The sequence below is a fragment of the Rhinoraja longicauda genome, chromosome 17, assembly GCF_053455715.1.
Source record: "Rhinoraja longicauda isolate Sanriku21f chromosome 17, sRhiLon1.1, whole genome shotgun sequence".
Classification (NCBI taxonomy): Eukaryota; Metazoa; Chordata; class Chondrichthyes; order Rajiformes; family Arhynchobatidae; genus Rhinoraja; species Rhinoraja longicauda.
Window position 1 is genome coordinate 23,841,728 of NC_135969.1, and position 26,021 is coordinate 23,867,748.

The 26,021-nt window shown below is 43.1% G+C and overlaps 1 protein-coding gene across 1 annotated transcript in view; it reads right to left on the reverse strand.

Annotated features, from left to right (window-relative positions):
- The window catches only part of dnah1 (dynein, axonemal, heavy chain 1), a 233,924-nt gene that overhangs the window by 4,783 nt on the left and 203,120 nt on the right, over positions 1–26,021 (reverse strand). Inside the window, exons 69-77 of the mRNA XM_078414367.1 lie at positions 22,732–22,890; positions 22,113–22,244; positions 20,728–20,898; positions 14,469–14,648; positions 12,518–12,694; positions 11,471–11,641; positions 9,281–9,411; positions 8,571–8,715; positions 5,691–5,897 (exon numbers count right to left, since the gene is read on the reverse strand). Coding sequence (XP_078270493.1) covers positions 5,691–5,897; positions 8,571–8,715; positions 9,281–9,411; positions 11,471–11,641; positions 12,518–12,694; positions 14,469–14,648; positions 20,728–20,898; positions 22,113–22,244; positions 22,732–22,890 — 1,473 coding nt within the window. The remainder of the gene's footprint in view (positions 1–5,690; positions 5,898–8,570; positions 8,716–9,280; positions 9,412–11,470; positions 11,642–12,517; positions 12,695–14,468; positions 14,649–20,727; positions 20,899–22,112; positions 22,245–22,731; positions 22,891–26,021) is intronic.

Here is a 26,021-nt window from a genome sequence, read left to right on the forward strand (position 1 = left end):
TGATTGGACATGACTTGGAAAGGCACACACCTGTCTATACAAGGTCCTACAGTTGACAGTGCATGTCAGAGCAAAAACCAAGCCATGAAGATGAAGGGATTGTCCGTAGACCTCCGAGACAGGATTGTGTCGAGACACAGATCTGGGGAAGGGTATAAAACAATTTCTGCAGCATTGCAGGTCCCGCAGAGGACAGTGGCCTCCATCATTCTTAAATGGAAGCACTTTGGAACCACCAGGATTCTTCATAGAGCTGGCCGCCTGGCCAAACTGAGCAATCGGGGGAGAAGGGCCTTGGTCAGGGAGGTGACCAAGATGCCAATGGTCACTCTGACAGAGCTCCAGAGTTCCTCTGTGAAGATGGGAGAACCTTCCAGAAGGACAACTATATCTGCAGCACTCCACCAATCAGGCCTTTATGGTAGAGTGGCCAGATGGAAGCCACTCCTCAGTAAAAGGCATATGACAGGACTCTCAGACCATGAGAAACGAGATTCTCTGGTCTGATGAAACCAAGATTGAACTCTTTGGCCTGAATGCCAAGCGCACCGCTCATTACCTGGCCAATACCATACCTACGGTGAAGCATGGTGGTGGCAAGCATCATGCTGTGGGGATGTTTTTCAGTGGCAGGAACTGGGAGACTAATCAGGATTGAGGGAAAGATGAACAGAGCAAAGTACAGAGAGATCCTTGATGAAAACCTGCTCCAGAGCGTTCTGGACCTCAGACTGGGGTGGAGATTCACCTTCCAACAGGACAACGACCCTAAGCACACAGTCTAGACGATGCAGGAGTGGCTTCGTGACAAGCCTGTGAATGTCCTTGAGTGGCCCAGCCAGACCCCAGACTTGAACCCGATCTAACATCTCTGGAGGGACCTGAAAATAGCTGTGCATTGACGCTCCCCATCCAACTTGACAGAGCTTGCAGAGAAGAATGGGAGAAATTACCCAAATACAGGTGTGCCAAGCTTGTAGCGTCATACCCAAGAAGACTTGGGCTGTAATCACTGCCAAAAGTGCCTCAACAAAGTACCGAGTAAAGGGTCTGAATGTGATATTTCAGTTATTTCTTTTTAATTACTTTGTAAAAATTTCTAAACACCTGTTTTCACTTTTTTATTATGGGGTATTGTGTGTAGATTGATGATAAAAAAAAAGAATTTAATCCATTTTAAATAAGGCTGTAACATAGCAAAATGTGGAAAAAGTGAAGGGGTCTGAATTATTTTTGAATGTACTGTATGTTAGACACAGTTCAATGCTCCCTTGCTCAAACTTCATTTATATCAGACTAAACTTCCTTAGCTTTGCATTTTGCTGAGATTAATAAAAATTGTGCACACTTTGATTAACATACAATGTAGGAACACAATGTGGTGCAAAACATGTGGTATTTACATAAAAGCACACAAGCTCAATGCTATTCAGTAAATTAGGGTGGAATTGCAAACATACATGGGTGAGGATGTGATATGAATCCTTGTACCTGGTTCTGGAATAGCGGTCGTTAACTCCCATTTGTGCATAAGCTGTTCTCTGAAGTAAACATATCATGAGTTAACAACTAGAAGCCAAATTTTGTGAGATAGGTAGAACAGATTGCTACATTGTGCTTTGCAAAAGCTATCTGATTATTGCCACAATGCGTTTTCCTCCAAACCCAAGAACTCACTCGCAGTCACTGTCTGGGAATCAAAAAACTGCAGATAGTGGAAATCTTAAATAAAAAAAGGAAATGCTGGAAATACCCTGCCCAGCATGCCAGGCAGCATCTGTGGGAAGAGAAACAGCTAATGTTTCAGATGGAAAGTCCTTCATTAGAACTAGACTATAAAGAAGCTTATGAAGCTGACCTGCCAGGCACGTCATCCTGCGCTGCATTTTACAATTCCTAACATTTTTTGTCGGTGTACCCACTCTCTAACTGTTCCCATTCTCGAAATGACGAGATAACCTAATTTATGCCCATGGTCACCCCTGTTTTACCACTATCAGAGACTTCTCCATCCCCCACCATCCCTGCAGCTAATGAGCTTCTTTTGTCTCCTTCTGAGATCCGACAAAGGGTCTTTGACCTGAATCGTTAGATCTGCTTCAATTCCCACAGATAAAACCTGACCTGTTGAGTGTTTCAGCATTTCTAGCTTTACTTCACACTCACTGTCTGCTGTGATGTACACGTAGGAGAGTTTGAAGCTAGTGGACTATGCTGGTTGTGTTTAAGTAAGATCTTACTTTATGTTTGCAACCCACGAAGGCTGTCATCAAATTATGAGGGCTTCTACTTACCTTGATCCCAAACACAACAGCATCAAAAATGTAAATCCATCAAGTCTGATTTGATGGCACAAGCAATTGCAGCTTAGGACACAATCTGAAGGACAAGGATGGGTGACGTTTTGAGGTGGGGCAGATTGTAGTAGGGGGGAGGAAGCTGGAAAAGAGATGTGGACGGGACAAACTCCGTACAGACAGCATCTGTAGTCGGGATCTAACCCGTGTTCTCGGCGCTGTAAGGCAGCAATTCTACCACTGCACCACCCTGTCGCCCAAATAGGTGGAAACAAGTGAGAGAAAGCTTTCATTGTCAGATGGGTAGACAGAGGCGAGAGATGAAATGGAGACAAAACCGTGGCAAAAGGAGATAAAAAGGAGACAAAGGGGATCAGCTAAGAGGAGAAATTTAAAGCCAAGTATATAGGTGGATGGGGTCAGGGGAGAAAAAAAGGGGGGAAGGGGTTGGGTGGGTGGGAATTAAAACAGGAGTGCTGTTACCTAAAATTGGAAAATTCGATGTTCATAACATTGGATTTTAAGTTATCCAAGCAGAATATGAGGTGCTGTTTTCACAGTTTACAGGTGGCCACAATCTGGCAATGGAAGCCGAAGACAGAAAGGTGGTGGTGAATCTGTGGAATTCTTTGCCACAGAAGGCTGTGGAGGCCAAGTCAGTGGATATTGGCAGAGTAGACTTGATGGGCTGAATGGCCTAATTCTACTCCTATCACTGATGACCTTATGAAAGGAGCAAAGAGGTCCTTCTACAGTTGTACCGGGCCCTGGTGAGACCGCACCTGGAGTACTGTGTGCAGTTTTGGTCTCCAAATTTGAGGAAGGATATTCTTGCTATTGAGGGCGTGCAGCGTAGGTTCACTAGGTTAATTCCCGGAATGGCGGGACTGTCGTACGTTGAAAGGCTGGAGCAATTAGGCTTGTATACACTGGAATTTAGGATGAGGGGGGATCTTATTGAAACATATAAGATAATTAGGGGATTGGACACATTAGAGGCAGGAAACATGTTCCCAATGTTGGGGGAGTCCAGAATGAGGGGCCACAGTTTAAGAATAAGGGGTAGGCCATTTAGAACGGAGATGAGGAAGAACTTTTTCAGTCAGAGAGTGGTGAAGGTGTGGAATTCTCTGCCTCAGAAGGCAGTGGAGGCCAGTTCGTTGGATGCTTTCAAGAGAGAGCTGGATAGAGCTCTTAAGGATAGCGGAGTGAGGGGGTATGGGGAGAAGGCAGGAACGGGGTACTGATTGAGAGTGATCAGCCATGATCGCATTGAATGGCGGTGCTGGCTCGAAGGGCTGAATGGCCTACTCCTGCACCTATTGTCTATTGTCTATTGTCTATGGAAATGAGAAAGGGAGTTAAAATGGTTAACAACTGGGGGATCCTAGTTCTTGGCAAACTAAGCCCAAGCATTTAATGAAATGGTCACCTAGGCCACATCTAGAACCATTTGCAGTAGGTGAGGTTAGAGAAGGTGCATGTGAAACTCAGTCTCACCTTGAAGGGCTTTTGGGGTCCTTAGATAAAGGTGAGGGAGGAGATGTCGGGATAAATGTTACATCTGTGGTTTCAGGGGAAAGCTCCCAGGGAGGAAGCAGTTTAGGTGAGAAGGGATGAGCGAACTAGGGAGTTGCAGAGGGAATGGTCTCTATGGAAAGCAGAAAGGGATGGGAAGATGTGATTAGGTGTGGGATCATGTTGCAGGTAGCGAATGTTGTGTTGAATGCAAAGACTGGTGGGATGAAAGATAGGGACCAGGGGAACTCTATCCCTGTTCTGTCTGGGGAGAGAGAGAGAGAGTGAGAGCAGAACTGTGGGACACAGGAGACACAGGTGGGGGATGCATCTGCAACAACGGGGAAAACTACATTTACTTAAGAAAGAGGACATCTCAGATATCCTAGAGTAGAAAGCCTCATCTTGGGAGCAGATGCAGCAGAGATAGAGAAGGGGATGACATCCTTGCAAGCCGCAGGTGGGAGGAGGTGTAGTCAAGATACTGTGTAAATGTGTAAATCAATGGGTTAGTAGCAGACATCAGTTGATAGTCTGTTCCCTGTGATGGAGACAGAAGATTGAGATAGGGGAGAGAGATGTCAGATATAACCCAAGTGAATCTGAGGGCCGTTAGTGGTAAAGTTGTGTAGGAAGCAGCCTTGATCAGTCGTCAATGTAACAGAGATAGAGTTGGGGGATAGTGCCAGTGTACATTTGGAGCAAGGACTGTTTGATGTAATCAATAAAAATGTAGGCATAGCTGGGGCCCAGGTGAGTGCCTAGGACTACATCTTTGACTTGAAGAAAATGCGAGGAGTCAAAAGAAAAGTTATTGAAGGTGAGAATAAGTTCCGTTAGGGAGAGTAACGTGTTAGTAGAGGAGAATTGATTGTGTCTCTGTTCATGGAAGAACCCGAGGGTCCTAAGACTTTCATGGTGGGGAATGGTGGTGTAAAATGAACTGGACATCCATGGTAAAGATGAATCGATGGGATTGTCCAGGAATTGAAAGTTATTGAAATGTTGAAGAGTTTGTGAGGTGTCTTGGAGGTAAGTTGGAAGGGATTGGTCAAGAGCAGACAAGATAGAATCAAGCTAATTGGTAATGAGTTCAGTGGGCCAGGAGCAGGCAACAACAATGGCTCTGCCAGGCCGTCCTGCTTGTGGATTTTAGGAAGAAGCTAGAAACAGGCTACACGGGGTTGGGAACTATAAGGTTAGAAGCTATGGAAGGAAGATTGTCAGAGGAGAAGAGATTGGTAATGGTCTGGGAGATAGTGGTCTGGTGTTCATCCCTGGGGTCATGGTCAAGGGGCAGATCAAGATGTCTGGGAGATAACTGAGAGCTGTCGCCTGGCCTCAGCACAATAGAGGTCAGCCTGCCAGATCACAACAGCACCTTCCTTGTCAGCAGGTTTGATAATATTAGAAATGTTATTGAGTGAAAGAAGGGCTGTACGTTCACAGGGGCTGAGATTACAATAGGTGAGTGGAGAGGTCAGGACAGTAATGTCGCAACTGGAAATAAAACGTCCAGAGGGTAAAAGGCCAAAGGGGGAGTCCATGAGATGGGGGAATGTTGGAGACAGGAAAAGGGGTCGTCATTAGGGCAAGGACTCTTTGCCAAAGAAATAGGCATAGAGGCAGAAACGACATCATGGCACTCAGAATTCAGGTCAAAGTAAAACTTCAGGTCAAAGTCTACTTTGCATAGATCAATTAAAGCATATCTGAATGTGGAGTTAGGCTTCCTCAATTCTATTTTTTCAAGAACACCCCTAACACATACATGCAGAACCTTTCATTGAAGTGGAAGTTGAATTTCACAGGGCTAAGCTGTGAAAAACAATGTTTAACCAACTGTTCTCTTCAATTTCCCTCCTTGTCTCATACCGTAAAGTCAAATGTTATTATGTCAATAGAGATAATGGATCGTCTTGCAAAATTCTGAAGGGTGCCTGTTAGAAATGCTTGTGGGAAGAAAAATCCGCTGATCCAGAAAGCAGCTGGAATCCCATTGGTGATCCATTTCTGCAGGAAGTCGATTCTCTCAAGAAGATCATTGACCCAGGAAGCCAAAGGTTTCAGTGAAGGATATGCCTGGAAAATATAAACACATGGGTTCATTGGGTCAACATTTGAATAACTTCCATATTAGGATAGAGTCTTTAACATTTTAATATCTTCCCTATCAGGAGTAGGAGTGGCACTTTGCAACTGTTCTGGGGCATAAGAAGATTAGAAGTGATCTTTGGGAGAGGGAGATTGTGGAGCAGGTCAGACAAGTGAGGAGTGGGGAGGAGCTATCAAGAAGCAGCTTTATTTTGCAAAAAGTGCTCAAGAACAATTCTACATGCATCTCAAGAAGGAGCAATGAGGAAAAATATACATCATTGAGATATTAACAGAGATTAATAGACATGTAAGGCAGGCTAGGACTGTATTATTGATTGTTATTAAGATTTCTGATCAATAGTTCTGTTTTCAGATCTTTCCAGGCTGGAGCCAGGCCACCCTCAGTATATCACACTGTGGTATAAATTGGAGCAGGAAGGCAAAGTTTACCTACTTTTCCATAGGAGGGAGATGCAGGAACTACAAACACACTGGTATTGTCAATATTGTGGAATTTCAGAAGGTGCGTAGATCCATTGATTGTGTTCATAACTACAATCAAAACTACACAAGCTTCTAATCCCTGAATTTGCAATTTGTCTTGTTTTTATTTAACATCCCTGTTTGGCATCCCAGTGGCCGTAAAATGTTTTATATTTTGAGCTAGCCTACTGTACCTTGCATATTTCAGCCACCACCTCAAACCATGGGGAACCAGTGGAAGGCAAATGCGTTTTTTTCACTAGGTGATTTTTGATTCAAATTCAAAGTGCAACACAAGAGCACAATAAATGCATAACTAAGGCTATATTACTAAATGCAGCTCATGTTGACCAGACCATCACTGTCTCAAACTTCTACTGTTACCTGGGCTACCGAGGAGGTGCCTTGCAGTGAGCAGTAAATCAGGTCCACATTTATTGTGGTCTGCCAAATGTTGCACAAGCTGGTAATTATTCTCTTAGCAGCAGCTGTGGAGCAGCGGTGGTGAAATGGGGAGGAAGAGGAAGCAAAGGAGAAAGAGGAAGACAAGAAAGGGAGGAGGAAACACCAGTAGTCAGAAAGTCTTTTTCAGACTAACAAAGACTAACTTCCACCCTGCCCGCAAATTCACTTGGACCATCTGACACCTGGAGATGGAGATCTGTAATTGGAGATGGGTGTGGAATTCCATGGAGACAATTTATATGAAAATAAGACATTTTTTCCAGTATACTTAACACTGATTTTCAAATTCCATTGAAGGAAGTTTTACAAATTCAGATGGAGTCATGCTATAAATGCAAGTTGTTTTTACAACTGTTAGAATTAATTTTAGTGAATAAAAGTGGTCCTACAATTGACTCTGCATGGCCCTTTGTAGGTTTGTAAGTTAATGGGCTTTGGTAAAAAAAAGTCAATCCTAGTGTGTAGGATAGTGTTAGTGTACGGTGTGTTCACTGGTTGGTGTGAATTCAATGAGTCGAAGGGCCTGTTTTAATGCTGTATCTCTAAAGTCTGAAGTGTAAAGTCTAAAGACTTTGTAGATCAGGCCTTATTCATTGAGCACCCATATTGATAAATATTGACTCCACATTAAAATTAATTCTATAGGGGCTTGACTAAAGCAATTGAGATCTCCCTCACTTAAGGGCCTGTCCCACTTAGGCGATTTTAAGGCGACTGGGTTGTCGCCGACAGTTCGCCGGGGTGTCGCAGGCATGATCGTGAGGAGTCTTCCAAAGATCGTAGTGGATCTCGGCGCGTCGCCGAGAAATCAAACGGTTTGAAATCTCTCGGCGACAGCTGGCTTGTCGCCAGGCATCGTAGCTTATTGCGGGCGCTGTCGCATGCTGTCCCCAGGTTTGATAGGTTCTCTTAAGATACATTTAGAAGTACATAATATTAAAATAAGTAAAGTCATTTCAAAATACCATAAAATGCTTGTGTTTAACCAATTTATTTACCGTCAGGACATTTGACAGGTAGATTGGAGGCGTCAGTTTGACGGTCAGGTAAGCGTGGGAATTTTCGCGATGTTTTTGGCCTCAGCCATTACATTTAAAGTGAGCTCCAAACCCAGATATGCAACCAGAAACCAGATATACATCTCCCTCACATTTTCAAAGAATGCCCACACACTTTTCACAAAAATCCACTTAACCACTTTAAAAATTATTATTTTTTAATACAGCTATTAGTAAACTGGAAGTAAATCCTGTTTATTCCTTGTTACAGTGTATTCAGCGAAAACCAGGATGCCGGAGAAGCATTGACAGCGTGGGAATTTTCGTGATGTTTCAGAAGACGCTGTAATCTCGACCTGACTTGGCATTGTCGTGGTCATTGTCGTCGGGTAAAAGAAAAGTTCGGCGATCTGCTACGACTTTGACAGTCGCCAAAAAGATCGCCTGTGGGATAGGCCCTTTACTCTGCAATAGTCTTAGCAAAAATGATTGAAAGGGTCTGCTCCTCGTGTCAGCTGTTAGGGTGATGAACCTTTGTGCATGTCCTGCTAATTTCTAAAGTTATTTACACATCCAAACACCCTGCTCCAGGCCAACCCAACTCTTCACATTCAGCTCCCACCACTTACAAAAAAAATGTGCCTATTTTTCTCATTTGCTATCTAGTTATCTTAATTTATTCATTCCTATAATGAAATGTTGTAACTGTTACCTTGGCATTCCAGAGCTCTGGGACAATATTGTGAAACAAACTGTCTGCCATCAATTCCAGTTGCGAGGACATAACAACCAGACCCTTTAGTGCGTTCACCAGGCCATTAAGACTTTGCACAATGGTCTCCAATAGTCGATTATACCTATAAAACAACCAAATTAAATATAAGTAAGTAATTTATTCTATTGCTGGATACTTAAGACAGCTACAAATCCATAAGACCAGTTGAAAGAAGGTTGTTCTAAATGAAATGAACACATGTCTTTTCACCTCTTCCCTTCCTAATAATCTTCCAGGTAAAACAGTGATTCACTTGCACTTCTTCCAATTTAATGTGGTGCATTCAGAGTTCACGATTTGGTGTCCTCTATATTGCAGAAACCAAATACAGATTGGGTCATAACTTTGTAGAGCACATATGTTCAGATGCAGGAGTGATTCTGAGTTCTGGTTGCCTGCCACTTTAATTCTGACTTATGCATCCATGGGCTCTTGAACAGGACCAAGATATGGACCAAGGCCTCATTTTAAAGTGTCTTCTGGAATTTGTAATTTTCCTGATCATATAAGTACACCACTGTAATTTGGTGAATTCCAGGCCAATATTCCCAAATCCAGGCTGTGAAGCATTAGGAAAATGATAACTTGAGGCATGTTTGATGGTGCTGTTATGTTTCTAACCAGGAGATGGCAGGGTGAACTTGTACCTAATCACTTCTTGAACCAAGACTGTGTTCATGGATTCCTCGTACCGCACTGGAAACTCCTCCAGCACTGCCTTAATGTCGATCAGATCAGGAATATTTTCCAGGATATTTCCACACATTTCCTCTACTATCTAAAAAATGAAATAAACATCAGTTGCAATTTTAAATCACACTGCTGTCCGATTTCAATACTTCACGATTTTCTCAACCTCTGAGCAGCTCTAGTTTCAGCTGACCACCAGCTGAGCAAATTCTAGCTTATTACTTGTGTAAGTTTTCAGTAGGACTGGCAGCTCTCCATGACAGTCCCAGAATCTCCAGCAATTAACCTGCTGAATACGGCTGAGAGCAGTTTAAAGACAAAAATAAGAATAATTGAAAAAGCTGACTGTGTTGAGAATTGTCTAATTGGGTACACAAATCTAAGACAAAACTTCAAACTAATATTGGCTAGCAACCCCTTGCAGATGGTAACTGAGCAGAATGACAATCAACAGCCTTCTAGATTTCACTAACTCAGGCAATTTATGAGAGGTACTAGGACCCTTTGGAATTTTGAAGTATTCCCTGTGTCACCAAAGCAGAAAGGCTCACCTTTCCTATGGACATGGAGGTGCACCAATGTTGAACTAGTACAGTGGCCTAGCTGAAGCTTTAGGGCCAAAGCATGTTATCTCTGCAGACAGAAAGAACTTTGAAAGGATGACTGCAAAAGGAGAGCAAGGAAGAGAAATTGAGGCCAGAGAAATAAATATGTGAGCAGAGTGAGCGGGAGAAGAACTGAAAGAGGACATAGTGAAGGGAGAATTACAAGGATTCAGAGTGGTGGAGGAAATGAAGGGAAAAGGGCAGAGATCAGTGGATCAGAATGGGGAAGAGAGGCCATGAAGAACAGTAGAATATAATAGTACAGCACAGGAACCGGAACTATTGTCCACAATGGCCATGTCAAACATGATGTCAACTTAAACTAATCTAATGATACTGGAGGGAAAAATCTAAACGGCAACTTTCACCTGATGAAGAGTCCCGACCCGAAATGTCACCTATCTATCATGCACCAGAAAAGCTGAGTTACTCCAGCATGTTGTCTTTTTTTGAGACAGCCAGCATCTGCAGTTGGCATCTTTCATGGAACCTAATGCCCTAAAACCAATGAAGTACTTTATGTTGCGTAGTCATTATTAGAGTGTGACAATTGTTGTAACAAGAGTGTAACATTGTTACAGAAATTTACACAGAACAAGTGACTAGATTCTCTCCTTCAATTGATATTATTCAGGCTAGGGTACCAGGAAATGAATCCCTACTGTTTGAAATATTCCCTTCGGATCTATTATATCTCCCCAAGAAGGGAAACGGGACCTTGACTTAACAGAGTGCTAGAGGGGGAGAGAGGACAGGATCTGGAGTGAGGAGAAGAACATTCAACCAAAACACTGTCTGGATTCCTCAAAATGATCAACTAATAATCATTCTGAAGAAGGGTCTCAACCCGAAACATCATCCATTCCTTCTCTCCAGAGATGCTACTTGAGTTACTCCAGCATTTTGTGTCTTCCTTCAACTCATAACCATTATTGCACACCATGCACCAAAACTCATTGCACAGACCCCATGAGAATGTGCTTGCTTGTCTGAATATTACTATCATGTTGTAGGTGGTGCCTGAATGTGCTTCGAGATGTAACATCAGACTTTGGATGTAGGATATACAGTAAATCATCGATCCTGTTTGCATAATGACACTGCAACAATCTACTTTGCATTTGGACAAGTTAGAAGTATTACTGGGGGGGGGGGGCTAATGATATTGTTGAGGTCCCATGGAGGACACAGAATAGAATAACATGGCAAAACGTGAAAAGGGAAAGGCTGGTGTAGAGACAGAGACATATTGATGAATCTACAACTGCCATGAACTATGGACAAGGAAACAGTGACAACATAAGGGCCATTTTAATCCAGCACTGTCAAGGTCATTCATGAATTATAAATTTGACACATGCAATCTTATCTTAGAAGGGTAACAGGCAAAATATTTGCAAGCTATAAAACTTTTTTTTTTCCAAAATCCACCTTGATGTTGGTACCAAGAGTGTCAGATTTTAGAAATCAGACCTGCATTAATAAGTAAAGAGTTCTATCCAACATATAAGGTTGAATAACAAGCATTTCATTGAAACAAACCTCTTCAACTCCTTTTCCCCCAGCAGCTGATGTTTTAGGCTGAAGTAGGAGGAGGCAATTTAATAAGACAAAAGTTTCATTCTGGGCAAATGTGATATTTGCGTTGTCATGAAGCCCAAATATTTCTGGGGTGTCATTAATTGGTAGGCGTTTAATGTAGTCCAGGTAGCCCTGTGGAATTAAGTCAGAAGGAGGTTAAGGTATTGCACATTTACATTTATTGTATATGTAGTGTAAGTCTGTGTAAATACACACTTTTACACACAGCACCAGCTCTTTGAACCAGAGACTATAGTTTTATAATTTAAAACATAAGTAAATTCATCGTTAGTTTGCTTTGTCAATGGGTAATTGATGTTAAATTGAGGTATAAAGAAATTTGAGGTATAAAGAAAATCTAGAAATTTGATTTTCATAATAAGCTTAGGTTTATTCAGACATTCCCTGACTTATGTAAGGGTCACATTTCATAAACCCTATGTAAGACACATTTTAAGCAAGTCGGAATCACCTTAAAATGAGGTAGAAAATTAGGGCAAATGCAAATTGGAGGTACAGTACCTCATATTTTGCTTGTGCAGATAACAACCCAGCGGTATGAATATTGATTTCTCTAACTTCAAGTAACCCCTACAGTGCCTACATTAGGTCCACATCCTTCTCTGCCTTGCCTTTTTAAATACCTGTCTAAATTTCTCTTAAAATGATAAAAGACATAGATGGGATAGTCAGAATCTTTTTCCCATGGTAAGAGTATTGAAAACAAGAGGGCATAGTTTTAAGGTGAGAGGACAGTGTGTTCATGGGAATTTGGGAAGGTATTTTACAAAGAGAGCTGTTGATAACTGGAACTCATTGCTGGAACTCATTGGTAGGGTCATGCAAAGCAGAGAAGGATATGGGCCTAATGTAGGCAAATGGGATTAGTTAAGATGGGTAAAAAAGGTTGAGATGGACAGTACAGCTGAAGAATCTGTTTTTATGCTGTACAGCTCTATGATTAATAAAATGAATAAAAGTAATTGATTAAAAAAAAACAGCACTTGCTTCAAGATCAGTTTCAGTACTAATCTGCTTATAGATCCCAGATTCTGAGTACAGATGACCGTCTTCTAGAATATCTTTACTATAAAAATCCTCCAAAATGTTCATTATACATCGTCTGTCCCAGTCATCTGTCACACGACCCCCGTAATTAATCTCCCCGGCTGTATACTTCAGCACCTGCGAAATCAAAACAGATATTTTAAGTGGAATATTTTGATAAAAACCAAGTTCTGTGGCCTCATTAGTTTAATATCTGATTTTCAGCTTGCTGGCAGGCTGCACATTCCTTCTTACTATATGGTGATAAGTTATGTTGTAAACTCATGAGGGTTTGTATGTCAATATCAGGAAATCAGAACAATGAAGATAATTCATTCCCATTGTTACAGGTGAACATGACAATGCAGCACCTTGGCTGTGGATGTTGTCTACATTGATTTTAGTAAGTCATATGATAAATTTCCTCATGATAGGCTGATGCAGAAGATTACGATGCATGGGATCCACAGTAACTTTGAATTTAGATTCAGAACTGGCTTACTCATAGAAGACACGGGGTTGTGGTGGAAGGGTGTTATTCTCGCTGGCGGTCTGTGACCACTGAAAACATCTTTAGTTTTTTGTTTAATTTATTGTCACATGTACAGATAGATGTACGAGGTACAGTGAAAAGGGTTTTGTTGCGTGCTATCCAGTTAGCGCAGACTATACATCATTACAATCAAGTCGTCCACAGTATACAGATACAGGATAAAGGGAATAATGTTTAGAGGAGTTTAAGAAGAGCATAGTTAGAGTAAGATATGCTGCTGTTGGAGTAGAGATTTCAAAGAGTGAAGCGCTAATACTCAATGATTGTAGATCCGCTTCTGGGACCAGCACACAGAGAATCGCTTGGCTTGGATGCCATCTTTGCTGGGACCTCTGTTGTTTAAGTATGTAAATGACGGATGTAATATATATGAATTAGTTTGTAAGGTTTTCAGATGACACCAAAATTGGTGCAGTTGTGGACAGTGAGAAAGGCTGTCAAAGTATAAAGCGGGATATAGATTAGCTACAGAAATGGGCAGAGAAATGGCAAATGGAGTTTAATCCAAACAAGCGTGCAGTATTGAACTATGGGAGGTCAAATGCAAGGGGAATGTATACACTTAATGGCAAGACCCTTAAAAGCATTGATGTACAGGGGGATCTTGGGGTCTGTATTCCCTGAAAGTGGCAAAACAAGTAGATAGAATGGTAAAGAAGGTTTATGATATGTTTGCCTTAATCAGTTGGGGCACTGAGTACAAGAGTCAGGAAGTCATGTTGCATCTTTATAGGACTTTGGTTTGATCGTATTTGAAGTATGCTGTGCAGTTCTGGTCGCCACATTACAGGAAGGATGTGGAGGCTTTGGGGAGAGTGCAGAAGAGGCTTACCAGAATGCTGCCTGGATTAGAAGGTATTAGCTATAAGAAGGAGTTGGCCGTACTTGGATTGTTATCTCTGGAACATCCAAGGTGAGGAGAGACCTGATAGAAGTATATAAAATTATGACGGCATAGATATTGTAGACAGTCAGATCCTTTTACCCAGTGTGGAAATGTAAGTAAGTCAGAGAGTAATTTGCGACTTGTTTGGAGTCTCAGGGTAGAAGTGCCGAAAAAACATAAATAAATTAAATCTTCCTCTTTTGCCAATCCATTTTCTGAAGTCAAGGCCTCTGGAGAATGACAAATACCTGTTGGTGCTGGAGAAACTTGAAACTAAATGCTTTGGAGAGCATATAAGGAGGACAACTCCAGATTAGTAAAGATCTCAAATACTCAAAATACCTCAGCAATATTTTGATCAGTTCTGAATCTGAAAAGAATATACTGTTAAGTATTCTTCAATTTTGAGTCCCTGTAACATTAATGATGAGAAATATCCTCTGCAGTGGGAATTAGAAAATTTCATCACATACCTTGTAGGGTAATTCTGTATACTCATCCAGGAACATCTTCAGTTGGCTGATACAGATTCGTAGGTCCCCATCCGTAAATTCATACGGAATATTGAATCCAAGGGGTCCAAACTTCCTACGTTCAATGATGCTTCCATGGAACAGGCACAAGGAAAACAGGAGGGACTTAAATTCTGAAAGCTAAAATTGAAGGGAAAAAGTTTAAGCTCAAATGTAATGACAAAACAAATTTAATAATTTGATGATTTGAAGAAGTAAAAGATGCTCTGAATAGATGGAACCAGTGGATGGGATGGTCTTAAATTTCAACCATTAAGCCACTTAAACCATTTAATAAGATCAAAAAGTTATTTCAAATTAATGACTCTTTTACTGGTCAGCAAGGTGTAACGACATGTGTCACACAGATTAGAGCCAAACAGCTTTTTAAAATGTATGTAAATAACATGGAAAACAGCACTGAAGGTATGATTATAAGTTTGCTGATGACATAAAGATAGAGGATAAGAAAGTAGATTGGAAGAGGACATAAGGAGGCTGTATATAATTTTAATGTATATGTAAAAAGGCAAAAATCTAACAAGTGGAATCTACTGTGGGAAAGTGTGAGATTGTCCATTTTATCAGGAAAAATATAAAAAATATATCTAAATGTTTTCGGATGCAGAGCTCAGACTTGCAGAGAGAGCTCCTAGTGCATGATTGACAAAAGGGCTTAAATGCAGATATAGAAAGTAATTTGGTAACGCTAACAGAATTTTATTGTTTATTTTTTGGGGGAACTGAATACAAAGGCAGCAAGATTATGCTTCAGTTATAAAAGAGAATCCTGAGACCTTCTCAGATCTCCTTATTTAAAGAAGAAATGTAATGCATTGTTCACTGTTTCCTAGATTCATGCCTGGAATGGATGGGTTGTCTTATGAGAAAGGTGGACAAGCTAGACGTATCCATTGTGGCAGTGATTCCATGGAATCAGAGGAGGTATTGCACTAGTGGAAATCTTTAAATATGATGGGTCACCTATTAAAGGCATGGAAGAGGTCAGTTATTTTTCTCTTGGAGATATGCAAGTCTTTGGTGCCTTCACGCCCATGTTGGTTTTGCATACAGCATGTAACTGCTGGCGACTCGCCAGCAGTCTCACAAGAAGGTCCAGCCACAAGAGCTCAATAACAACTCCAAGGTCAGATGCACTAATTTACCTTATCTGCACACGGGTTATGCAGATAACACCACGGGAGAAGAAATCAGGAGGAGATAAGACTTTGCCTTCCATCACAGTGAGGGTGTGCCTAGAGCAATCACTGTGATGGCTGTTTGTGTAAAAATTGTATCTGTGTGTCCTGTGCTTTTTGCTGTCTACTGCCGGACCCTGACGTGAGAGGACGCTGGCGTTGTTTATTCGCCGCTTCTCCGTTAAGATAGTTTGTCTGTTTGTTTTTATGTTGTGATTGTTTATGTAAAGCGCTTTGAGCTTCTGGAAAGGCGCTATATAAAATAAATGCTTATTATTATTATTATTATTATGATTGGTGAGAATGTAGGTAAAAGGGGCTACTGGAATAAACGTGACACAAGGTGGCTGGCTCAGCTAAGTGTCGTTTGTTCTTTGCTCTCTGTCATGGGATTCAGTAGATCCTACAACTGGTGACCCCGTTGCTACACACAACCTTCCACTTACTCACAAAATGTATGACGATAAAAGTGTCAGTCGAAGAAGTAAAACTCAACGTCCCAACTCTTTTTACTCCTTCAATCTCACGAGCCAATGGGTAAAATTCCAGTTCCTAGCAGCTCGTCTTCCAGAATAGATTGCATGGAAAGTAGAGGACATGCTCCTTAATCCTGAAGACATTATGCCATACTATGTGCTTAAATCTGCTATCTTGGAGCAAACGCAGCCCTCGAAGCAAGCCCGCATTTTGGAGCTGCTGGGAGATGATAATCTGGGCGATAGGAGGCCATCACAAATGCTGCGGAGATGGCGCAGGCTGGCGGTAGACGAAAAGATTGATGGCGATGTCTGGAAACAGATGTTTCTCCGCTGCATGCCTACTCAGTGCAGGGGCACCTGATAAGTATGTTTCAATCAGCCAGCACAGACGAGCTCGCAAAACAGGCCGACATGGTCATGGAGGCAACCACTGTGCTGCAGGTGACTGTGGTTAGAGCAACAACAGTAAAGCTGGAAAATGCACAGCGGGAACAGCAAATTTTAGCGCTCACTGCGCAAGTCGAAGCTTTCGCAGCCCAGCAGAACCATCCTCGTTTCAGCTTTAACGCAAACCTTGGGGGTCGGGGATGGGGCCGAGGCGACGCCCAATGTATTTGCTGGAAACACCGGAAATATGGTGCAGCGGTCATGTCAACTTTCGTGCTCCTTCAAAACCTGGGAAACAACGAGGCCCAGCAGTAGAGGCGACTGCTGCCCGTGGGCAAACTACCCACCGCCTTTTACTCAGCGACCACCTTTCGGGTATGCAATATCTCATTGCCTCCAGTGCCGAGTTATCGGTCATTCCTCCAAGTTAACCAAAAGCATTTTCACCCTAATCCCGGCAATGTTCTTACCGCCGCGAACAATTCTAGCACACAGAACTTGGTCAGAAATCTGCCACGCTCGACTTCAGACTGCAGAAAACATTTCGCTGGATTTTCACAGTCGCCGACGTATCAAAACCCATTATCAGAGTGGATTTTTTTTCACTTTTCTTTGCTGGTGGATTTTTAAAATCACCGCTTAAGTGATTACTGCACCCACGCACAGATAAACTGCAACTGCCATCCAACAATGACTATATCTCCCACCTTACCAGTCTCCAACCCAGCACTGGCCCATATCAGGAGTTATTTAAATAATTTCCACGACTAATAACTCCGTCTTACCGACACAACGATATCAAACACTGTCACGCATCATATTCAGACCCGTGGCCCTCCAGTTTCAGCAAGAGCGCGCAGGTTACCCGTAAATTGCCTCAAAGTTGCAAAGGCTGAATTTGACCATATGTTGGGGTTCGGGATCATCTGCAGGTCTTAGAGCTGCTGGGCATCACCACTTCACATGGTCCCGAAGAAGGCTCCCAGAGATTGGCGACCCTGCGGCGACTACCGTTCACTAAACAATGCCACTATTCCAGATCGATACAGCATCCCACATTTGGAGGTTTCTCTGCAAACCTACAGGCTAGGCGTGTGTTCGCAAGCATCGATCTCGTGCGCACGTATTATCAAATTCCGGTCGAGCCTGCCGATATTCCCAAGGCAGCCGTGGTCAGTCCGTTTGGGATGATGACATTTCTACGGGTGCCGTTTGGTTTACGGAACGCAGCGCAATCGTTCCAGGGTTTCATGGACCATGTACTCTCCGGCCTCGATTTTGTCTGCGCATACATCGACGACGCGTTGGTAGTGAGCTTCAGCGAAGACAAACACAAGCAACACCTCAGATTACTGTTCCGGCATCTCGATGAATGTGGTATTGACATTAAAACGAACAAATGCGTGTTTGGCGCTCGCGAACTCACTTTCCTCGGACATCGCGTGACGGAGTACAGCATCCTGCCTGGTGTATCAAAGGTGCAGGAAATCCGAAACTACCCAGTGCCAAATTTGTTAAACCAATTACGGCGATTTTTGAGAATGAAAATTTTTACCGCCGCTTTCTACCGAACGCCACAGGTTCCCTATTACCCTTGAGCAACTTACTAAAAGGTTCGGACAAATCATCTTCAAAGAAAACATTGTGTTTTATCGAGGATGCAGTGCAAGCCTTCAACGCTGCTGAGGGCTCTCGACGACGCAGCAATTCTGGTCCATCAGAGGCCAATGCCATATTTTCACTCACCACTGATGCCTCCGTCAACGCCATGGGAGCCATCGTGGAGCAGCGAGCCAATGGCAGGTGGGAGCCTCTGGCTTTCTTTTCGGCAAAATTATCACCCATTCAGATGAGGTACAGTACGTTCGGGCGACAACCTTTGGCTGTACCTCGCAGTCAAGCATTTCGGCCATCTGATGGAAGGCAGTCCCTTCACTATTTATACGGATCACCAACCGCTCACATACACTAGTACAAATGTGGGGAGCTATTCACCGTGGGGAATCCGCCACTTGGACTTCATTCTGCAATTCTCCAGTGACATCAGGCACATTCAAAGAAAAGCAAATCCGGTTGCCGACGCCCTATCAAGACTGGAGATCTTATGATCCAAGCAGGTATGTCGATCGATTATGGCAAACTATGCAGCTACTCAGGCCAACACTGACATGGCGAACACCTGCAATGGTCTACGTGCCTACTGACCTCCAACACCGCACACATGTTTTGGTCCGACATGATGTAGTCTGTCGACCTCTTCAGCAAGCATACAATGGCCCTTACCAAGTCATCCAATGCATACCCAAAAGTTTTGTGATCTATCGGAATGGAAAAACTGATACCATATCCGTCGACCAGTTAAAGCCAGCATGTGTCGAGAACCAACCGACTACCTCACTCACCGAACCAGCGAAGTCACAAGACCCCAACACTTCCTGTCAAAGACCTCCCACAATGCAACCAAACAAGATCAGGCCGTAAAATCAACCCGCCAGACCGGTAAGGGGCAGGACAAAGCCAGGCAGTTGTCACCTTGTATGACTCGGTGGCTGAAGGGGAGGCTGTGGTGCCTTCACGCCCACGTTGGTTTTGCATTACAGCTTGTCACCGCTGGCCAGCAGCCTCACGAGAAGGTCCAGCCACCAGAGCTCAATAACAACTCCAAGGTCAGGAGCACTAATTGGCCTTATATGCACACGGGTTATGATTGGTGAGAATGTAGGTAAAAGGGACTTCTGGAATAAACGTGACACATGGTGTCTGGCTCAGCTATGTGTCGTTTGTTCTTTGCTTTCTGTTGTGAGATTCAGTAGATCCTACAAGTCTGTAGAGGTCTCTTTCTCACATGGAAGTTTAAGTGGAGTCCTTGATAGTTTATATGGTAGAGGTAGGTGGTATCTTGATCAGCGATGAGGGGAAAGGTCACCGCAGGTAGGTGAGAATGCAAATTAAGTTTACATTCAGATCCGCCGTAATCTTATTAATTGGTGAAGCAGACCTACTGATTCTAAGTTACACAAAAGCTGAAAGATCCTATCACTGTCCAGATTAGTTGTGAGCAGGTAATTAGCTGTATGCATCTTCCAGTTATATTGCAATAGGTCGCAAGAGGCATCGATTTACTGGCATGCTGTATTTCAGTCTCAGACTATTTCTTCTCTCATAGACAAAAATACTTAGCAGAAGGTTTTAAAATAATAGAGGGTGTGAGAAGGTGATGAGAAAACTTTATATCCTTTAAATTTGCAAGTGGACATAATTCTAAACAGTAACCAAGGTCAGGAGAAATTTATTTTTGCATTGAGTTGTGAAAGCATGGGAGGCTTAAGCTTATTGAGTATTAAAGTAAAGAAACTGTACAAGAAGGGACAGAGCCGGCTGTACTTTTTGAGAATGCTCCGCTTCTTCAATGTCTGCAGTAAGATGCTGCAGATGTTCTACCAATTGGTGGTAGCCAGTGCCATCTTCTTCGCTGCCGAGTGCTGGGGCAGCAGGGCAAAGGTTACAGACGTCAACAGGATTAACAACCTCATCAGGAAGTCTGGCTCTGTCCTGCGGGTGGAGGTGGATTCATGGGAGGTGGTCTTGGAGAGGAGGATGCTCCTCAAACTGAGGAGCATCTTCGACAATACAGCTCACCCCCCCATGACACACTGGTCAACCTGAGGAGTTCCTTCAGCAACAGACTGGTTCCACCAAGATGCAGTACAGAATGCCACAGGAGATCCTTTTTCCTTGTGGCTATCAAACGGTACAACTCCTCCCCCTTCTGTCGTGGGGTAGACTGATTCCCCAATCTTTGCACATCCCAAATCTTTCCACTCGTCACATTAATTTCATGTTTCATGTACCTTGTGTTTTCTGACTGTTGGCAGATCAATTTCCCACCTTAGATAAATAAAGTTTTATCGTACCATATCGTATCGTAAAGGAAGAGTAAGAGTTATGAATTGGAAATGCAAAGGTATAACATATTTTGGATTGCGCTAGCAGAGAGCTGGCAAGTCACAATGGATTGAATATTCTCCTTCCATGCCCTACATTTTTATAGTTAGATGTGCCTGACTGCTGAGAAATGTAGGAAGCCCACCGCAGTAAATACCCTACATTTTCAAATCACATACTTCAAATCAAAATTTAAGGATATAAAATTACCTTGGTACATGAGTTTAGGAAGTCATCACTAAAGTTTGTGTAGGTTTTCATCAGATTAGCTTTTATTCCTCGTGGCGGTTCAATAGTCATCTTGGAGCCATTCTGAAGAATCGAAACTGGAAATGTGCTGCTTGGCAAACTAGTCAACCAAACCCTGAAATCACGATGAACCTAGACATTAAAAAAATCTATTATATTTGAAGCAATTAAAAGAATAATTTCCCAAAGGCATCTTAAATTAGTGCCTTGCTGGTAGAATATGAATTATATTCCAATCTCAGACAAGTATAGTTATTATAACAGTAACGACATTTCAAACACTTCGTTGAATATGAAACAGTTTGGAACATTCTGAGATTGTATGAGATTGATCCAATGTTTTTTTCTTTTCTTTCAACTGAAGCAAAACAACTGGAAGAAAATGAGATTCCAGGGATATGTCATATATTCTAAGCAGCTCACTTAGAACACCTGGAAACTTAGTCATAATTATCCCAATCTTTCTGCAATAGCCTAATTTCTTGAAAATTTCAGTAATCTCAGTAAAAGTGATTTTGAAATTATTGGATTATTGTAAAAACCCATCTATTTCATTAATGCCCTTCAAAGAAAGAAATTAGCCACAGTCCTCAGCTTGAAAACTGGATATTGATATCTGTTTCTATAAACTGAGATGAACCAATGGTCATTTCATTGGGACTAATATCTGCCAGTTGATATATCTGTTGTTGACTGAGAAGATTAATTTGCTGTCTATAATCATTATTCAAAATGTTTCATACAAATCACTAGAAATAAGTAAAACATTCCATGCAGTTGCAAGCCTTCCTCAAATACTGACCACCTACCGGTACTTAAGAAAAAATAATTTTAGTCCTTTGTTGCAAAACTGCAGAGAAATTTAGAGGTACATATTTCTTCTTATCACAAAGACGATCATGGTGTGGCCCATGTTGGTTTGCAGCAAGTCATAAAACAAGGATGAAAAGATTTATCTGTTTAACTTAAGAAAAAGTATTTATCAAAATCTGCGGACTTAATGGTTTACCGGGGAAATTTAATGTATGTAATAATGCTGCTGACCCCCTTAAAAAGTAAACCAAACTCATTTTAGCTTCTGAGGAAGTGATGTGCAAAGTTTCCACTTGGCACATTCCAGAAGCAGAATTGTATTGTGCACCAATACTGGAACCTTAATCTGGTGTTTGTAATATTTCAGTGCAATTTACTAAGGGGGCATCAGGTTCCATCTTTTTCCACTTAGCATTCCATTCTACACTTACCTCACAATCCGTTGCCATGTTGCAACCAGATATTATTAAAGGGTTAACCAATGGCATTAACTATTTACCTTACTCTAGATAAAAATAAAATAAAAAAATTACTTTGTCAGGATCTACTGTTTCAACAAGTCTCTCCAGAGAAGGCATCCAGCTAGGAGCCAGATGACAGTTTTGAAAAAACACCCACTTTCCACGTTCCATAGAATTATGCATCATGGCTTCTGCCCTTGGCCCCTGCAAATAAAAAAAAATCACCTATGATGATGGTGCACAGCAATTATTCTATGTCTAGAGAAATACATGCACAGGGACCTTCCATTCCTCAGTGGAAGTAAGTCTCTTCCATCTCAAGGGACTGCCAAGAAGACGACACTGCATACTGCCAGCCTCCATGAGCAACACATCATGCCATAGTGAACAATGTAATGAGCAACTTAAGTCATGCTTAAAATATTTTTAGACACTGGAGTCATTAACACCTGGCTCTGCTTGGCAGTATGTAGTTATTATTTCTGACATATTCCAATCTTTGTGGAAGTTCATTGACCTGAACGGTTAAGTCCACAAATTTACGTGTTAAGTATTTCCAGTGTACTTTGTTTCCAGTCTCGATCAACATATTATTATTCTTTGGTGTATATCCAATGTTGGCACAATGAGAAACATATTAAAGAAACCGAGGATGCATTGTGAGAAATTGTATGGGAGTTTTATTCCTTACCTGCCCCTGTCCTAATGAGATAGAACTCATTTTTTTGGAAAATTTCATCTCTTCGGCAAACTTGTACAGGTCAGCTGCAGGATCTGTGCCCGGGGACAGCACAAATATCAGTGGAATGCTGGGAGCTGAGTCTTTAAAAACTGAGTGCAGGTCTGAGGTCTGAAACAATTAATATCAATTTTTAAAACATTTCAAGAAATATTGTAACACTGATATGACTGCAGCAAAATCTGTATAAACACGTAAATGAATGATAGATTTGCATTTATGATGCTTAATTAATGATATTAAAACGTTAAGCATAAGGGCTCCAAGGTTGCATACCAGAGGTCTGTGCTTCCAATATATTACTTGGATATTTGTTAGCTTCTATCTGTACTGAATTTGAAGCTGACACATCAGTCACAAGACAAACGTGTTAAAATGGAACTGACTGCCTCTTTCATGCTGGAAAGAATGAACTTGAAGTTCAGAATCTGATTTCCCCATGTTCTTTGACTGAGCCATTCAGTCCTGTCAATGCACCAAGCATGCACCTCCCCATCAGCATTTGGAGGTCTCCCCATTAAAGTTTTGACCTGAGCTTTCAAAGGCAGAATTTGTGTGCAACTATGCCCTAGAGCAGGGGCCTCCAAACTTATCAGCATGAGGGCCACATTATATATTTAGCACATTTTTGCGGGCCGTAGGAAAAAATAAAGAAGTGTGAGTTTTATAAATTTAATGAACTCAAAAGAGTTTAGACTAGGTTACGTTAGATTCGATTAGGAAAGGTTAAACTAGGTTATGTTAGATTAGGTTAGTTTACATTAGGTTTATATGGCAACAAATAAATAATATTCAAATTTTTTTTAAAGCTTGAAATATTGGAATATATATATACCATAGGTATACATTTATTTATAAAACAGAAAAAACACAGTGACCACCACTGGGGGAGAGAGAGAGGAGAGAGAGAGAGAGAGAGAGAGAGGGGTAGAGAGGAGAGGGGTAGAGAGGAGAGGGGTAGAGAGGAGAGGGGTAGAGAGGAGAGGGGTAGAGAGGAGAGGGGTAGAGAGGAGAGGGGTAGAGAGGAGAGGGGTAGAGAGGAGAGGGGTAGAGAGGAGAGGGGTAGAGAGGAGAGGGGTAGAGAGGAGAGGGGTAGAGAGGAGAGGGGTAGAGAGGAGAGGGGTAGAGAGGAGAGGGGTAGAGAGGAGAGGGGTAGAGAGGGTAGGGGGAGAGAGAGTCGGGGTAGAGGGAGCAGCGGGTGAGAGCGGGAGCGCGAGGGTGTCAGAGGGTCCGGTGAAGGAGAGCCGCCACTTGCGGGGGCTGCTCCCTCCCTCTCTCTCTCCCCCTCTCCCAGCGCCAGCGAGATCTGCGCCGCTGCTCCACTCTGTTCCCTGGCCCCGTCTGCCTCTAACGCAGCGAAATAAGAACAAACACACATGTAGTTGTTGTTCAGAAACCCCGAGGAGGGAAGTTTCACTTGTGTTTGTTCTTATTTTGCTGCATTAGAGGGAGACGGGGCCGGGGAAGAGAGTGGAGGAGCAGCGCAGATCTTGCTGGCTCTGGGAGAGGGGAGAGAGAGAGAGGGAGAGAGAGAGAGGGAGAGAGAGTGCAGACCCCGCAAGTGGCGGCGCTCCTTCACCGGACCCTCTGACACCCTCCCCCTGCTCCCGCTCTCACCCTCTACCCCGACTCCCTCTACCCTGACTCTCTCTCCCCAACCCCCCCTCTCTCTCCCCCCACCCCCCCCCACCCCCCCTCTCTCTCCCCCCACCCCCCCCTCTCTCCCCCCACCCCCCCCTCTTCCCCCCCCACCCCCCCTCTCTCCCCCCACCCCCCTCTCTCCCCCCACCCCCCTCTCTCCCCACCCCCCCTCTCTCCCCCCACCCCCCCCTCTCTCCCCCCTCCCCCCACCCCCCCCTCTCTCCCCCCTCCCCCCACCCCCCCTCTCTCCCCCCACCCCCCTCTCTCTCCCCCCACCCTCCCTCTCTCTCCCCCCACCCTCCCTCTCTCTCCCCCCACCCTCCCTCTCTCTCTCCCCCCACCCTCCCTCTCTCTCCCCCCACCCCCCCTCTCTCCCCTGGATGAGCGGCGGCGGTGAGGAGGGAAGTTTGCAAGGGGGCGCTGCGATCCCTCGCCTTGTCCCGGCTCTGGGTCGGTGGCGATCCGCTCTCGGGCGAATCTTCGCCGGCAGCTTCTGCCTCCAGTCCCCGCCACCTAAGAGCTTGTCGCGCGCCGGATAAAATCTCGTGGCGGGCCGGATGTGGCCAGCGGGCCATAGTTTGGAGATCCCTGCCCTAGAGTATTTGGAATATGGGCTACCCCTTCCTCCTACCTTAGCAGCAGGGTCTCGTGCCTGTGACTCAATACTTGGTAATCAAGCCTCTAATTTACGCACTGCAGTAGGCAGTGTTTCTGCGCATGCTATAATTGAATAAGTAACCATGTGGAATAGTTGTTGGACACATGGATGTGAGACTTGAAATAGTGGTGAATGTGTAGGGATGCATTGGGTCATCTTGAGGAAAGGCAGGAGTTCTGATTGATGGAGCTGTATAGTACGTAGCATGTGTGGCTAATGATGCAGTTATTGAGAGGCAAGATTTGATGGTGTCTTCACTGACCATGACCTTACATGTAACATTATTAAATTTACTACTGCATTTCATACATCTCATTTGGGCTGTTTCTAGCACTTTGAATATGACTGTGACCCACTGCTACTTGATTATCACTCTGTGGGGCTTACTGGGTCCATCAAGTAATGAGCCCTATTCTCACCACTTCTTCTAATGAAGAATCCAGAACCGAACTTGAAAACAATGCCTCTCACCATCCATGCTGAGCAAGGCTTTCTCTCAGCTTCCTTTGCTTGTAAAATGATTTCCACTACTGATTGCAGCTAAAGAGAATCTGCCCTTTAAATGCATAATCTCAATTAATATTAACTAATAACAAATGGTGCTAACTATGCATGCAATTAGACCTTGTAGATAAACAATGAGGCAGTGAAGAGTGTGGTTGGTGCAGCCTGGATTCCGAAGCTATTATAATGAAGTTGGAACAGAGTTTTGGTATATGTTTGACTCTCTGGAGTTTGACCCAAATTATTGTAGCTCAATTTTTCTTGTGGTGTACATTTTACCCCCGTACATGTTTTTCAAAGGAAATTTCAGACATAGCTGGCTTTACCCCTCCATATTTGCATCTGGAGATGTGGATTGCCAAAACCATAAGAAGAACATAGATCAGTGTGAATTGAAATAAATACTTTCTACTCCCACAATATTTCAATTAGAGGTGAT